At 53.1% G+C, this 15,909-nt stretch overlaps 1 protein-coding gene and 1 pseudogene across 1 annotated transcript; both read left to right on the top strand.

Annotated features, from left to right (window-relative positions):
• The first annotated feature begins 5,540 nt into the window (after window positions 1-5,540).
• On the top strand, window positions 5,541-8,937 carry NKX2-5 (NK2 homeobox 5). Its single transcript, XM_002744566.5, has 2 exons — window positions 5,541-6,001; window positions 7,808-8,937. Exons 1-2 carry the CDS (start codon window positions 5,668-5,670, stop codon window positions 8,446-8,448), a joined length of 975 nt encoding a protein of 324 aa, XP_002744612.4. The 5' UTR covers window positions 5,541-5,667; the 3' UTR covers window positions 8,449-8,937.
• Window positions 8,938-11,259: 2,322 nt separating this feature from the next.
• LOC144581645 (large ribosomal subunit protein eL8-like) lies at window positions 11,260-15,207 on the top strand (annotated as a pseudogene).
• The last annotated feature ends 702 nt before the right edge of the window (window positions 15,208-15,909 follow it).

The following is a 15,909-nucleotide window of genomic DNA, read 5'->3' as shown; positions in this document are numbered from 1 at the left end:
CAACTGCTGAAAAGGCAGCACCACACCCCCCGCTGGCTCAGATGCCAGCACTCTTTCTTGCACATGCCTGCCTTTCTCAGGGTCTGTGCATCTTGGGCATGCAAACCCAGTATCCGGTACATAGTGGGCACCCAGTCAATGTAGGTGAAGGAATGGAGGAAATCAGGCCAAGCACCCAATAGTAACCAGGCTGTGGAGTCACATGGGGGCTGGGTGAAAGCTCTGGCCCACTCTTTCAGCCTCTCCCTTCACAGCCACACACACACACACACACACACACACACACACACACACACACACACAGTATCCACTAGCCATGTGGATCTGCTCTTTCCTTCTGTGGGCTCCAGGCCCTTCCTAAGGCTGAGCAAGTTTGCATGGACAGCTCTTAAAGCAGCTTGGGGACTTTCTGCCTGTCCTAGCTGGCTAGCAGGGGGCTATGCCCCAGGGCAAAGGAAGCCAAAACTCAACCAGGAAATAGAGACCTTGGGGGACACAAAGTTAGTATTTCCAGTGCTCTGCTCAGACTGCCCAGAAAGCAGGATTGACTACATAGTTTGTGGGCTCAGCACAAAATAGAAATGTGGAGCCTCTGGTGGAAAACTTATTAAGAGTTTTAAGACAGCAACAGCAGAACATTAGACCCTGTTCAGGCCCCATGAGACTGCACAGATGCCATGCCCATGAAGGACAGAATTAATTATGGGGAAGGGGGAAGAAGGGCCCTTTCCAGGACTCTAATGGTTCAGATTATAAGGTAGAAGTGGGATAGAGGATTATTCATCATAGCCAAAATTCAGAAATAACCCAAATGTTCATCAAGTGATGGATGGACAAAGTGTGGCATAGACATACAAAGGAATATTATTCAGCCATTAAAAGGAACAACATGCTGATAAATGCTGCAGCATGGACGAACTTTGAAAACATTAGGTTAAATGAGTGGTGCCAGACACAAACAGTGTATGATTCCATTTATATGAAATGTCCAGAATAGGCAAATCTATAGAGGCAGAAAATAGATTAGAGGTTGCCTAGGGCTGAGAAGGTAGGAGAGGGGGCTGGGAGGTGATGGCTAAAGACTACACGTTTCTTTTGGGGTGATACAAATGTTCTAAAGTTGTAATGGTGGTTTCATAACTATGTGGACACACAAAAAAAATCACTGAATTGTATATTTTAAATGGGTAGATTGTATGGTATGCGAATTATATCTCAATAAAGCTGTTATCAAAATAAGAGGAGAGGGAGGGGAGAAGGGAGAGGAAAAGCCGGAAAGGGAGGGAAGGGGAAGGGGGAAGTTAGCTGAAGTATCTTAAATTATTCTACCCTCCCCCCAAATTATCTTTATGCTGGAAGTCTCCCTTGTTTATGAAGGTTTGGGGAGACCTAAGGTCTCAAATCCAATAGTCCTGGTCCTCTTCCCTGGCTGCAGGGTGGGGGTGATGGTAGGGGTCTTGCCCTTCCTCCAGTGGGTATGGTCTTGGGTGCAGCGACGTGCAATGAATGAAACAGTCTCAGTTCTGGAGCCAACTGTATGTTCGAATCCTAACACCCTGACCGTCCTTTCCCGTCTGTGTGACCCTGTAAGTCACCCCACGTCTCTGAGCCTCATTCTCCCCAGCCTAGCAGTCGGAATAAGAGGATCCGCGCTGAGGTCCGTGAGAGCGCATGGCACACCCTGTAGGTGCGGAACAAGGGCGGGAATGAGAAGGATTTGGTGCCAGCTGAGCCACCTGTATGAAGAGAGTCCCGGGGCAGGAAAAATCCGGTGCCGCGGAGGCCGCCCGGACTCTTCCGGAGCCAAGGGCGAAGTCGGCGGCCCTCAAAGTCGCCCCCCGCCCCCAACACCCGGCCCGGAAGGAAGCCCGGGCGGTGGAGGGGCCAAGCGACCGGGCCCGGCGCGGAGGCGGAGGCGGAGGCGGAGGCGGAGGCGGAGGCGAAGGCGGAGGCCCGGAGCCCGGCGCGCAGCCGGGGCTGCTCATCCATCAGCCGGATGAAGAGCAGAGTCGCGCTCTCGGCCCTCTGTTTGCTTTCTCGCCAATTATTGCAGCGCCGCAGCCCCTTTGTTGATACAGTAGTCCGAAAAAGTGCTAATGTTCATTTATCAGGGGGCCCGCCGGGGACTCCCACGAGTTGCGACTCTTCCCAAAATATAAACACGGGGCGAGCGTCCCAGACAGAAACCCCCATCTGCTTCCCCCGCGCGGGCCGAGAGCTAGGCGTTGTTGAAGATAAAGCCGCGGATAACGCCGCCTGTCTCCAATGGACGTCTCCCCGGCGCATTAATGACATTCCCGGTGATAGTTCCAGCTTATCTTTCAATTAATCATATATACCTTTTGAGGCCAGCCCTACTGATTGCACGAAAGGGGGGCCGGCTCCTGCTGCGCCGATCGCTTTTCAATTAATAATAATTTATTCGCGGAGAATGCCCACGAACCACTCTGAAATTTGGATTATCTTAAAGCACTAACTCTTTAAAAAGCAAAGAAATACACGGATAGATTTTCGATCGTTCCTCTCCGTCTCCTTTAGTCTCTCTCTCCCTTTCTCTAGGCTGAAAGCTGTTTGTTTGTCCTGCTGGTTTGGTCAAAGTGCGGCTTAGAGAGGCGGCCAGGTTGGATCAGCCGCCCTTGGGGAATAAAAGATGTGTCCCTGTTGGGGGCCAGAGAATCAAGTTTCCTTCCACCCAACCCCCCAACCATTGCAACTTCTATTTAGAGTAAAAAAAATTTTAACTCACTCGGAAACAGTAAGGACTGAAAAGTTGCAAATCACTCTTGCACTTTTCCCTACGGAGACCGGCATGGGTCGCCCCAATTTCTATTTTGCCTGCATTTATTCGTTTTTGCCCCTTCTCCTCTCTCTCGAAACACCAAGGCCTTTTTGGAAGTCAAGAGAAATCATCATCCGATTCACAATGGCCGTAGAGAGTGTAAAAGTCACTGATTTTGTTCAAATAAGGAGTATTTTATTTCCTTCCCTTTTGGTAACACCTGACCCACAGGACTGACAGTTCTAGGAAGCCCCCTTAGCCGAAAATAGGAAATAAATCTCCACCGCCTTGATTTGCAAAGGCAATGCTAATTTTTTTCTTTCTCCAGAACTCTCCTCAAAAAAAAAAAAAAAAAAAAAGAAAAGAAAAGAAAAGAAAAACAGGGATTCCGGATGTAGCCTCGATGTCCCCATTAAACAGTAATATTTCAGGCGTCGGCTCACGCTAATCTTTCAAACTGTCATCGCGACCCGCCGGACCAGCAGATTCACTTAACAGCGCTCCCAGGACCCTCATTCCGAGGAGTTCTTTTCAGCGAGACATTTAATTGAATCGGATGTGGCTCGTTTGCCAGACGTCACCGCGTAGGCGATAGGCGTCCTCTCCAACCCTCACACCCCAAACAATCTTCAAAGGCTAGGCGGTCGCCCAAGCTAGGTTAACTTGGAGCAGTAACGGTAACGCGGCCAAAAGTCCAGGCGAGGACGGAACGCAGAGGCCGCTGACGTGCAGATCTGTCCAAGGAGAATTTGGGTTGGGAGGTGAAGAGGTCGGGGGACGAGAAGGTTTTCTGGGCCTGGAGAGCCCAGATTTAAGAAAAGGCATCCTCCATAGACTAGGCTAACAATTCCAGACCCCCGTGGTCCCTGGCTCAGAAACTCCAGGCATGATTTCCGCGTGGCGGCCCGGGCCTGTTACTGACGGCTGGCGCCTAGAAGCCGAGGACAGGGCATTGCGCGTCTCCAGGGCTGCCCCGCGGGGCTCACCTCTCCATCGCCCTAGCCTAGCATGGAGGCCTCAGGCCCTGGGAGTGTAGCTTTGATGAGGGACAGGAGAAGTCCCAACATCAGGCCAATGATTGACTTCACTTGCTTCGTCGTCTCAGACGGCCCGCTGTCCGGCTTCAGCACCCAAGATGCATGTTCTGGACAGACACCATTACAGCATTTTCTCTCCATACATTTTGCGTTCGTTTCCTCCGCGCCTTGGGCAAGCGTGCCGGAGCTGTGTCTGTAGGTAGTTTTTGGCACTGCGCCGCCTTTATTCTACTCGAAGCGCTTCTTGTCAACCCGCCCTCCGCAAGGAGCCAAGCCCTCCATGTCTCCATTCTCAGCAAATCCACGCGTCCCGCCCCTGCTTCCCACCCGCAGTTCCCTGCACGAGCTCGGCCCGTGAGAAACCAACGCTTTTCCACTGACAAGCCCTGTCATTCCCAGCCATAAAAGGCCTCCTTAACCTGGGGCCGCTCTGCCTGCCCGAACTCCTGAATTGTTCACAAAGTAAAACTCCTCTGTGCAGTGTTCTGGGGAAGGGGGGAGAAGACCCCAAGCTTTCATCAGACCTCCCAGGGAGTGTGGGGACCCAGAGAAATGAAGCCCACCCAGGCCTGATCTGGCCACGTAGCTGGCGCTCCTGAAACTGGCAAATTTGTCTGATTTCTGCGCCCTACTCTACTGACCCTGGGCACAACTGATCGTGATCATCCCACCTGCAATGTCCTTCCCCCACGTGCCTGACCGAGCCGCTGGGCTGCCCCACTCGGAGTCGGGCCCAGAGGCCTCAGAGAAATCCTGGACACTCTGGGCTCAGAGGAGCCCCACCTCCCTGAGAGCTAAAACTGGGCTAGCGCCCTGAAACCTTGGGGCTGGCAGAAGCCTGAGGGCCTTGCTGCTAGGCAGCGAGGGCATGGAAAAAAAAAAAAAAAGGAGGCAGGCTCGTGGCCTCTGAACAGAGGAAAGAAGGCGGCTGGTATCTAGGGCACCCCACAAGACAGGTGTCTCCTGAGAAGCTGAGCTTACCGGCTGGGATTCCTGATTTATTTCATTATTAACGGGAGAGGCATTTCCCTGAGAGGGTACTGGCAGTGACTGACGCCCCTTGGAGTTGTGCTGTGTGTAACACTACTGTAGGAGGCGGCCACTCCCACCCCACCTGGCTATCACTCACCTGGCCCTTTCTTGCCTTGACTCGAAAAGGAGCACCCAGAGCATGGGGCATGGCTAGCCCTGTAGGCCAAGCCAAACAGAACCCCAGAATTGTCCAGAATCGCCTCCCCCTGCTATCCCCCAGCCAGCCCTGTCCTCCAGGCTTCTCTTCCTATTCAGACTCTTCCTCATCCCACCACCTTCAGTAATAAAGCCTTCCCCAAATCACTGCCCTCCCCCTGCCTTCCACCCCACCGTTCACTCTCCCATTCTGGTTTGGGTGCTGAGGAATACTTCTTCAAATCCACACCCATCCGGCCCTGCACAGAGGCCTGAGTCTGCATGCGTCTACTAGGCTTTTCAGGCTCACAGTAGGGAGCAAACGCAAGCTGCAGGAGCAAAAGGAGACCCTTCCAAATGAGTCGTGGCCCCTTTAAAAAAGCTGAGCAGGACTTTTTTTTTTTTTTTTTTTTTTAGCTGTATGACTATATTAGGTGACACGAAACTGCTCATTGCTCCTGTCATCGAGGCCCCTGGCCCAATGGCAGGCTGAGTCCCCCTCCTCTGGCCTCCTCCCGCCTCTCCTGCCCCTTGTGCTCGGCGCTACCTGCTACTCCGACACATCCAGAGCAGGCTGGCGGGTGCGCGGGCGGCGGCGGCACCATGCAGGGAGGCTGCCAGGGGACGTGGGCAGCGCCGCTCTCTGACGCCCACCTGGCGCTGTGAGAGACTGGCGCTGCCACCATGTTCCCCAGCCCTACGCTCACGCCCACGCCCTTCTCAGTCAAAGACATCCTGAACCTGGAGCAACAGCAGCGCAGCCTGGCCGCCGCCGGAGAGCTCTCCGCACGCCTGGAGGCCACCCTGGCGCCCTCCTCCTGCATGCTGGCCGCCTTCAAGCCAGAGGCCTACGCCGGGCCCGAGGCGGCTGCGCCAGGCCTCCCAGAGCTGCGAGCAGAGCTGGGCCCCGCGCCGTCGCCTGCCAAGTGTGCGTCTGCCTTTCCCGCCGCCCCCGCTTTCTATCCGCGTGCCTACAGCGACCCCGACCCAGCCAAGGACCCTCGAGCCGAAAAGAAAGGTTAGGAGGAAACACAGGTCCCCTTCTCTCCCGGGTCGCTTTCGTCCCCGAGAAACTCAGGGCCAGGAGGAGGAGACGCGCCCCTGGGCTGAGGGCTGGGCTCCGCGGCCGGGGTCAGTTGCGGGGCGGGGGGGGGGAGGTGCTCCGAATGTAAGATGCGTGGTTTGTCACAAGGCGTCCCGTGCCCCGCGTCCAATCGGAGGTTCAGAGGAAATGCTGGATTGAAAGGTTCAGAAGCAAGAGACCAAAAACCGTTCTTCTCCCGGCCTAACAAAGCCCCGGGCGGCTTAGGCTCTGCTCCTAGGTCTGTTAGAAAATTGAGGAATCGGTTTACGGTAGACAGAACGGAGAGAAGTAGATAATCTTTGCTTTAAAATCCTTTGGATTTAAGGATCTTTTTAAGGATCTGATGAGAACCGCTAAATAGAAACAGATAAGTTGCTCGCCAGACACGCTTTTGCCTACAATTGGAGGAGGGTCCTGGACCTTCTTTCTGCAGCCCATCCGCAACCAGGGTTTCTGGGGCCTTTCCTTCTTTGCGCCAGGAAAGTGGAGTCTGGGATCGAGGTCCTTGATTTTAAAATGGGATCCTGCGGACCCTCAGGAATCTGACTTCGCTTTATTATTTTTTCTAATCTTTTTTTTTTTTTTTTTTTTTTTTTTTTTTGAGACGGAGTTTCGCTCTTGTTAGCCAGGCTGGAGTGCAATGGCACTATCTCGGCTCACCACAACTTCCACCTCCTGGGTTCAGGCAATTCTCCTGCCTCAGCCTCTCGAGTAGCTGGGATTACAGGCACGCGCCACCATGCCCACCTAATTTTTTTGTATTTTTAGTGGAGACGGGGTTTCACCATATTGAGCAGGATGGTCTCGATCTCTTGACCTCGTGATCCACCCGCCTCGGCCTCCCAAAGTGCTGGAATTACAGGCTTGAGCCAGCGCAGCTTTCTGACGCGGTCAGGGCGGAGAGGTTCCCTCGCGGAAAAGTTAGGAAATCCTGCGCGACCGCGGGCGCAGGGGAATGGACGAGATGAGTGCGGGATCGTCTGGCAGGCCATGCCAAGGCCAGGGAGGGAGGCCGGCCCCGCCACAGAAAGGGGCCCGCTGGCAGACTTCACCGCCCTATGGAGGAGTCCGGGCTATCCCCCCCGAGGCCGCAGGCGCTGGGCGAAGGGCTGCTGTGAGTCGGAAGATGATTCGTAGGTTTGTTGAGGAGCAGGGGCCTAGGAACAAATGCGGTGGGCAAGGCGGCTAGAACTGATCGCTACCAATTTGAGGAAGCCGGCAGGGGAGGTTCCAAGGCTGCCTGCCCACCCGCGGCTTCTTGAACACTGCGCAAACCCTGCGACGGCCAGGCTGGAATCTGATCACCAAACCAACACCTCCTGGCCTTCTGTTTCTTGGATTCCTTAATTTTGAGTGAGGACTTGGCTTCTGTTCATTTAACTTCTCAAACCAAACTAGCCCTAATTCAGTTCACCCCAGAGCGCCACCCGGTTTTATTTTCTTTGCAGCCTGAATTTTTCAGTCGCCCTCTGTCTCCCTCATCAGGGTGTGAACTGCCCCGACGGCAGAGACCTCTCATTTTGTTCCCCAGCTCCTTGAGCTGTACCTGACTTTCGACAAATGCTGAGACGAGTCGGTGGCTGCCGGTGCACTTGGCAGAGTGAGCCGCAGCCAGCTGGGCGCTCCAGGCAGGACAGAATGGCATCCGCGAAGATCCCTTACCATTACTACATGGCTCACGTCGGCAGGTCGAGCCTCTCTTACCAAGCGTCTCTCTGCCTCTCTGTTCCTTCTCCTCAGAGCTGTGCGCGCTGCAGAAGGCGGTGGAGCTGGAGAAGCCAGAGGTGGACAGCGCGGAGCGGCCCCGGGCGCGACGGCGGAGGAAGCCGCGCGTGCTCTTCTCACAGGCGCAGGTCTATGAGCTCGAGCGGCGCTTCAAGCAGCAACGGTACCTGTCGGCCCCCGAACGCGACCAGTTGGCCAGCGTGCTGAAGCTCACGTCCACGCAGGTGAAGATCTGGTTCCAGAACCGGCGCTACAAGTGCAAGCGGCAGCGGCAGGACCAGACTCTGGAGCTGGTGGGGTTGCCCCCGCCGCCGCCGCCGCCTGCCCGCAGGATCGCGGTGCCAGTGCTGGTGCGCGATGGCAAGCCTTGCCTAGGGGACTCAGCGCCCTACGCGCCTGCCTACGGCGTGGGCCTCAATGCCTACGGCTATAACGCCTACCCCGCCTATCCGGGTTACAGCGGCGCGGCCTGCAGCCCTGGCTACAGCTGCGCCGCGGCTTACCCCGCCGGGCCTTCCCCAGCGCAGCCGGCCACTGCCGCCGCCAACAACAACTTCGTGAACTTCGGCGTCGGGGACTTGAATGCTGTTCAGAGTCCCGGGATTCCGCAAAGCAACTCGGGAGTGTCCACGCTGCATGGTATCCGAGCCTGGTAGGGAAGGGACCCGCGTGGGGCGCCCCTGACCGATCCCGCCTTAAGAGAGGGGCACTGACTTTCGGGGGGGGGGGGGGAAAGGGCTCCCAACACGACTCTGAGTCCCCTGGATTTCGCATTCACTCCTGCGGAAACCTTGAAACTTTTTGTGTCCCATGCGCGTTTGTTCTTGCGCCCGGGAGAGTTTGTGGCGGCTATTAGGCAGCCTGCAATGAGTGACCCTCCAGCCTGGTGTCTTAGCTGTCCCCCCAAGAGTGCCCTCCGAGAATCCATGGGCACCCCCGACGGAACTACCAGTGAATTGGGACTGAGAGCCCGGACACGCGGGGCCTAAGATCCGGCCATCTATTCCCGGAGCCTGGGCCGGGAGCCCGGGCCTTGGCTATCTCGCCGCCGCCAGCCCACGCACCCACCCACCCGCCCGTATTTATGTTTTTACCTATTGCTATAAGAAATGAGGTTCCTCTTCCCATTAAAGAGAGTGCGTTGACCCCGCACGTGTGCTTCTTTCAGCTTGCGGCGCCTCAGAAAGAGGAGAGTGGTGGCCGCTCGGGATTGGTCTCGGATCTCAGGCACGGGCATTTGCTGGGCAAATTGATAAAACTGATACCGATAAAAAACAACCCATGCTGGAACCATTCTGGTTCCCTGTCGGGCACTTTATGAGACTGTGTCATATAATCTTCAATAGTCCAAAAAAATATCCTATTTTAAAGTTCAGAAGCTGAAGGCTGGAGAGGTTTAATGACTTACCTGTGAGCAAATAGCCAGTACTAGTAGAAGTCAGGTTAAATTCTGGATGTCTCACTTCAGAGACCCAGGTCACCTTCCCTGTGCTCCCAAGCTCCCTTCCTTGAACCCTAATGTGTGCCAGACACCGTTCTGGGTACTAGGCATTAAATGGAGAGCAAAAGAACCTGTGTCCTCTGCAGCTGGAGAGCACCATGATCATCCCACTTAAAAGAACGTCTTAGCCCGTTTACAGATGGATAAGCCAAGAACCCAAGTCCTTGTCAAGTGTTCTCAGGCTCCACAGCATGATGATATCCAAAATGAACGTACATCCCCGGAACCCATGCCCCAGATTCCACATCAGGCCCTCATCAGCTGGCTGTGGGACCAAGTGCAGAGGCTGGGCCCCAGAGAGGTGTCTGCAGACGGTGCTCACCTCCAGCTGTGGCGAGGCCCCATAAATTCACATGGTCAAGGGAGCCCCTAAGCCCCAATCTTACTGATGTCCTTTCCTTATGGCATTTAATTTCACCATAGTTCTGACCAACAAATGTTAATATTTTATAGATGAGAAAACTGAAGCTCAATGAAATCAAAATCCTGCTTGTTATGGGACTTGCCCACTGCATGCCTCCGTGTTTTTTCGTGGAGGTTGTTGTTGTTGTTTGTAAAATGAGGTTAACAAACACACCTTGCTCTGTGCCCTGATGCCCGCCGGTCAGCAGGTGCTGGGACCTGACCTCTAGCTCCTCTATCGCCAGCCCTAGGGCCGGAGGAACTAACCCAGGATCTTTTTAAGATGTTCTTTAAAAGGAACCAAAGCCAGAGGGAGTTGAGGATTTGTTTTCTCGCTGGATATGGGTTTTTCTGATATTTTGCCCAGGAAACACTGAGTTGGAGGCCTGGGCATTGAAGCATGCAGCTGAGAGCTCCCTGATGCAGCCGAAGCATTGCTTGTGGCAGCCAGGGACTGAGTGCTTCTGTACATCCCCCTGACTCCCAGTAAGAGTCGCCAGCCTGGCCTGGCACAACCAGGAGCTGTCCTACTGCCTCACCAGGAACCATGCAGCCCTGCCAGTGCCTGTGTTGTCTCGGGTAAGTGCTACCCGCCCATGGAAGAGGGCAGGATGCCAGGAGGTTCTAAGTGCTACCACTTGTCCATACCCAGTGTTACCACTCAAGACAATAGGATACCAGGGAGCTGGAGTGTGAACAGTCTACCATCGCAGGGGTCTGGACTGTGCTGTGGGAAGGAAGAGGAAAGGGCTGTGCTCAAGGCTTGGCTGAGTGGAAGAAGGGACCTGGAGGTCCAGGCCAGCTGGCAGCTGGAGAGGGCCATCAGGAGTGGGAGGGGGATGATCAGCTCAGCCCTGGCATTCCGCCTCCTGGGCCTACAACCCTGCTGTGAGCCTTTAACTTGTTCCGGGCTCAGTCTCAGGGAGGGATACACTGAGGCTCCTCTGGGTTGCCAGACCAGCTCCTAAGCAGGACGATGCTCTCCTGCTGAGCAGCCCCAACTCACAGCCACAGCCCACAGCCCCAGCAGGTGGCCTAACTCACACAACTGGGAAATCCTTCTACCCGAAATGACCCACATTTGCTCTTAACCATATCAGTGTGGACTTGGTCCTGCTATTGTGTGGGCCTTTTTCATCTTACAGGCGTCTGCAGTGACATTAGAAATAAAATTTATTTCACTCAATGTTATACCATGAGTATATCTCCATGATACCTCCCTCTTTATGTGTCATACTCTCCCTCATGATACCTCCCTCTTTATGTGTCATACTCTCCCTTCGGGGACCGATTGAGTGACCCAGGATCTCCCGAAGCTTTCCCAAGGCACTCACAAAGCCAAACAGTGACTGGCTGGCATTTGCCAGAGCTCGCCAAATGCCAGCACCCCTGGCTAAGTTATCTCACCTAATCCATCTTCATTTGTAGACCAGTAAACTGAGGAGGTTACCTGGATGGTCAAGGTCATCCAGTCCCTAAGTGGGAGCAGGAGCTGAGAAACAGACACGGCGAACGTGTTCCTGAAGCCAGAGCCCGCCACACTGCGGACGTCTGTCCAGTAAAGATGACGCAGTCACACTGGCTCCCGGTCATGCTGAGCGGCCCCAGACTCTCACCAGAGGGGTGAGGATCTCAGGCTTCATATCCAGGCTTATGATGGGGCAAGCTATAGTCGGCAGAACTCAAGAAGCGGGCAGGGACTGCCCTTGCCTGGCTGGGGCAAGGCTTTCCCGCCTGGGTACTAAGTCAGGGAGCGGGGACTCAGGCCCGGACAGGGTCAAAAGTATCCTAAACTAACAATGCCCGGTGTTTACATAGTGAACACACCCCAATTATATCGGTGATATTTGTTTTGTTTTCAATTGCTCATTGTATAAATGAGGCATTCAAGGTAAGAAAACTCAACCAGCACAGAGGAAAGCAAAACAAAGGAGAAGCGTGGGGTGCCTCCCAGGTGGCAAAGCCACCCAGATGAGGGTGGTGCAGTCAGGAGCTGTGCATGCCCAGGGCGATAGGGAGGCACCTAGGAGACTCATTTTATTTTTAATATATTTTAAAAATTGAATAAGCACACTCCCCAGTTACAAAAATAACTGGAGATAAACAGTGATGTTAAAAAGAAAAAAAAATCGGGAAAGGGAGGTAGGTTTATTTTTAAAGAGAGGGAAAAGTCAGCTCTGTGGTTCCTGGCCAAGGGGGGCCAGGCCTGGGCGTCCCCAGTACAAGAACCCAAGCCACCGACTCCCTCCCGGCCCCAGCAGCAAGGGCCCCGTCGTCCCTTCCCAGCCCGCAGGCACAGGTTGAGCTAAATCAGACTAGCTCCCGTCCTTTTACTTTGTTTAGATTTCACCTTAAGTCGACGCCACGTTGTGTATCTAAATACCTGTATCTGAAAAGGACGCGCAGAAGCCACAGAGTTCGCCGCAGTTTACCACAGACTCGGAAACTTCATGGGGTCCCTGCAAGTAGCGCCGTCTTCCCAGCAGCGCCGGCCCCTCGAGTCCTCCCGGAAGCATCCGGACTCAGGCCTTGCGCTTCTCTGCCGCATGCAACAGCCTCGTGGCCCCTAAGGCTTGCCGACTCCCCTACCAGGCTGAGCTCCCGGAGAAAGGGGTCTGTGGCCTGCATTTGATTTATCCCTCACAGTTTACCGCGTGCCAGGCACTGTCCTGAGATCCTTGCCAGTGAACCATTTAATCCCCTTTTATACCTCTGGGTTCTCGTGAGGAAACAGCCGAAGAATTCATTTTAAACCCAGAAAGGAGGAGTATGTGTCCCAGGTCACACAGCTGGTCGGTGTCAGAGCTTGGTTTCAAGCCCAGGCAGGCTGGTTCAAGAGTCCCAGGACTTAATGTGGTGCCATTCCTAGTTCAGGACGGGCAAAGAGTAGGCGCCAAGAAATGTTTGTCCACTAAAGAGTACAATCATGATGCTAGCTAACAATTCCTGACGATTTCTATGTGCCAGGCACAACCAGTTATGAGAGAAGCACACTTATTCCCTTTGAGTCCGAGAGGAATCTCACATGGGATGCTGGCAGCTGGGACTCCGGGGGTGCGGCCTGACCCTCTTGCTGAGTCTCAGAGGTGAGCTCAGCCCAGTGGTGAACAGTGAAGAAACCAAGGGCGGGACCCTCAGAGCCATGGGCTCCCCACCCTGCTGCAGCCACAGCTGCATGGAATAACAGTATGGATTATTGCCTAACATCTGTTGGTGCTTACTTTGTGCCAGGCCCGGGGCTAAATACTTACCCTGCAAATCTCATTCTGTCATTTTCCAAGGAGGAAATTGAAACCCCAAGAAGTTAAAAACATCACCTACCTGAGGCCACTCCAGTAGTGGGGAGTGAGGAGGCTGATGCTGGAATCCAGATGGTTCCAAAGAGCCCTGACTCTTCAACCCACTCTTGGCAGTTCCCAAACTTGCCCAAAAACACTAACTGCCTGGAGGTCGGGACCAACCCAAACCCCTGCCTGCCCCAGCTCCCTTGCACTGGACTCCTCAGAAACAGGGCCTGCGAAACTGCATTGGTGTCCAGGTGATTCTCATCAGCTGGCAGGTAGGAGAACCGCAACCGTCCCAGACTGCGCAGGCTCCAGTTCTTGAGGGCCTGGGAGAAACTGGAGTCAGATTTCCCCTCTCCGGGCCCTGCTCTTCTATCTCAGGGTCTCTGTGTGTTTGCTGTAATCCAGTGGCTGAGGCTGCTGCACAAGCCAGGTGGCTGTCAGGACCCCAAGCGGGAAAGTAAAATGACAGGTTGGGAGAGGGACTCTGGGACATGCCTGTTTCGGTCCAGACCCCAAAGCCATCCCTGTGGCTTGGGAAGCTCAGGTCCTGCCCATGCTGCTTTGGAGAGAAGAGCAATTTGGGGGGACTAGTATTCAGAGACAGTCTATATGTTCTACCCAAATCCGAAACTCCACACTGGAGTCCTGCAGGAAGGAAACTAGGAGCGAACCAGCCATAGTGTTCTAGGCTCTCTGTGTGAGCTCACTGAAGCCGTGAAACCTGCTGTTTATTGTAGAGTCCATTTTACAAATGAAGAAAGTGAGCCTCAAAAAGGTCTTGTCAGGCCAGGCATGGTGGCTCATGCCTGTGATTCTAGCACTTTTGGAGGCTGACACAGAAGGATTGCTTGAGCCCAGGAGTTCAAGACCAGCCTGGGCAGCACTGTGAGATCTTGTCTCTACAAAAAATCAAAAAATTAGCTGAGCATGGTGACACACATCTGTGGTCCCAGCTACTCAGGAGGCTGAGGCCGGAGGATGGCTTGGGCCTGGGAGGTCATGGCTGCAATGAGTCGTGATTGTGCCACTGCACTCCAGTCTGGAAAACAGAGTAAGACTTTGTCTCAAAAAAAAAAAAAAAAAAGTTTACTCACTTGCCCCATTCCTGCAATTAGAAAATAGTCAAGCTGAGTTACATCACCAAATCCCCTTCTTTCCAGTATGCCCCAAACTATCCCCACCTATCTTGAACTCCAGTTTGACAGACATCCTGAAATGGGCTCATAGTAGCCTCACGACACCCTCCTCACTCCCTGCCCCTGACTGATTTCCTCTGCCCTCAGCTTTTTAGGTGAGTTTTTGGGGGCTTTTTGGCTTGTTGTTTTTTTTTGAGATGGAGTTTCACTTTTGTTACCCAGGCTGGAGTGCAATGACATGATCTCGGCTCACTGCAATCTCCACCTCCCAGGTTCAAGCGATTCTCCTGCCTCAGCCTCTCGAGTAGCTGGGATTACAGGCATGTGCCACCATACCCGGTGGTCATTTTTTTGTATTTTAGTAGAGACAGGGTTTCTCCATGTTGGTCAGGCTGGTCTCAGACTCCTGACCTCAGGTAATCCATCCGCCTCAGCCTCCCAAAGTGCTGGGATTACAGGCATGAGCCACCGCTCCCAGCCCTAGGTGAGATCTTTAAAATAAGTGGCTATAGGCTGAAAGTACCTCCTGTGATGAACTAGTTCACCCAGGCCCTGGACCGCCAAACAACTACTCGGCTGCTTAAGAGGGCTCACGAGTACAGACCAGAGACAAAGCAGGAGAAGAAGCAGAGGCTTTTGGCCCAGGCCAAGAAGAAAGCTGCCGGCAAAGAGGACGTCCCCACTAAGACACCACCTGTCCTTTGAGCAGGAGTTAACACTGTCACCAGCTTGGTGGAAAACAGGAAAGCTCAGCTGGTAGTGACTGCACACAACATGGATCCCATCAAGCTGGCTGTCTCCCTGCCTGCCCTGTGTTGTACAATGGGGGTTCCTTACTGCATTATCAAGGGGAAGGCAAGATTGGGACATCTAGTCCACAGGAAGACCTGCATTACTTTCGCCTTCACACAAGTTGACTCAGAAGACAAAGGCACTTTGGCTAAGCTGGTGGAAGGTATCAGGACCAATTTCAATGACAGATGAGATTCACCATCACTGGGGAGGCAATGTCTGGGTCCCAAGTCTGTGGCTCGCATTGCCAAGCTCGAAAAGGCAAAGGCTAAAGAACTTGCCACCAAGCTGGGTTAAATGTGCACTGTTCAGTTTTCTCTATGTAAAAATAATTAAAACAATACAAATTTTCCTTCAAAAAATAAAGAATAAGATAAGCAGTTTTGGAAGGGAGTTTGCATTTTCAATTAATGCAACCATTAACTATTCATTATTATCCTCCTGTGGCCCTTCATAAATTACCATTCAATTTCAGCAATAGGAAACACGTATTGCCAACAATGTTAGTTTAGCTTTCTCCTTACAAAAAATAATTTTTTTCTTTTCTTGCTGTGTTGTCCAGATTGGACTTGAACTACTGGGCTCAAGCAATCCTCTGACCTCAGCCTCACAAACAGCTGGGACTGCAGGCGCTCCACCATGCCTAGCCTCTTCCTACAAATTAAAATGAATAACTTCCTCTTTCCCCAACTCCAGGCAAATCTGATGCTTTGCAAATCTGATGTTCTCTCTGGTGGCTCTTTTCACACCTTTCCATGATCCAGATTTCCTAACCACCTAATGTAAACTCCTCAAAAGCCTTTTGAAAAGATTTGAGGCTTAAACATGTAAATAAATAAATAAATAAATGATGGTTTGAAATATCCCTAAGTGTTTTCTAGATTCAGTGTACTCTCAATCAAAGTGCTAATAGTGCATTTGTGTATTCTGTGATGTCACAGCTAAATAGAAATTTCACATGGAAGTGTAGAGGTCTAAGAATAGCCAAGACATTCTTTT

The sequence above is a fragment of the Callithrix jacchus genome, chromosome 2, assembly GCF_049354715.1.
Source record: "Callithrix jacchus isolate 240 chromosome 2, calJac240_pri, whole genome shotgun sequence".
Taxonomy (NCBI): domain Eukaryota; kingdom Metazoa; phylum Chordata; class Mammalia; order Primates; family Cebidae; genus Callithrix; species Callithrix jacchus.
Note: the sequence above shows the minus strand (reverse complement) of the source record. Positions and strands in the feature narration are given on the sequence as shown.

Coding starts and splice junctions, on each gene's coding strand:
- NKX2-5 (XM_002744566.5), top strand. CDS start 5,668: ATGTTCCCCAGCCCTACGCTCACGCCCACGCCCTTCTCAGTCAAAGAC. Junction 6,002..7,807: donor CCCTCGAGCCGAAAAGAAAG/GTTAGGAGGAAA, acceptor CCTTCTCCTCAG/AGCTGTGCGCGCTGCAGAAG.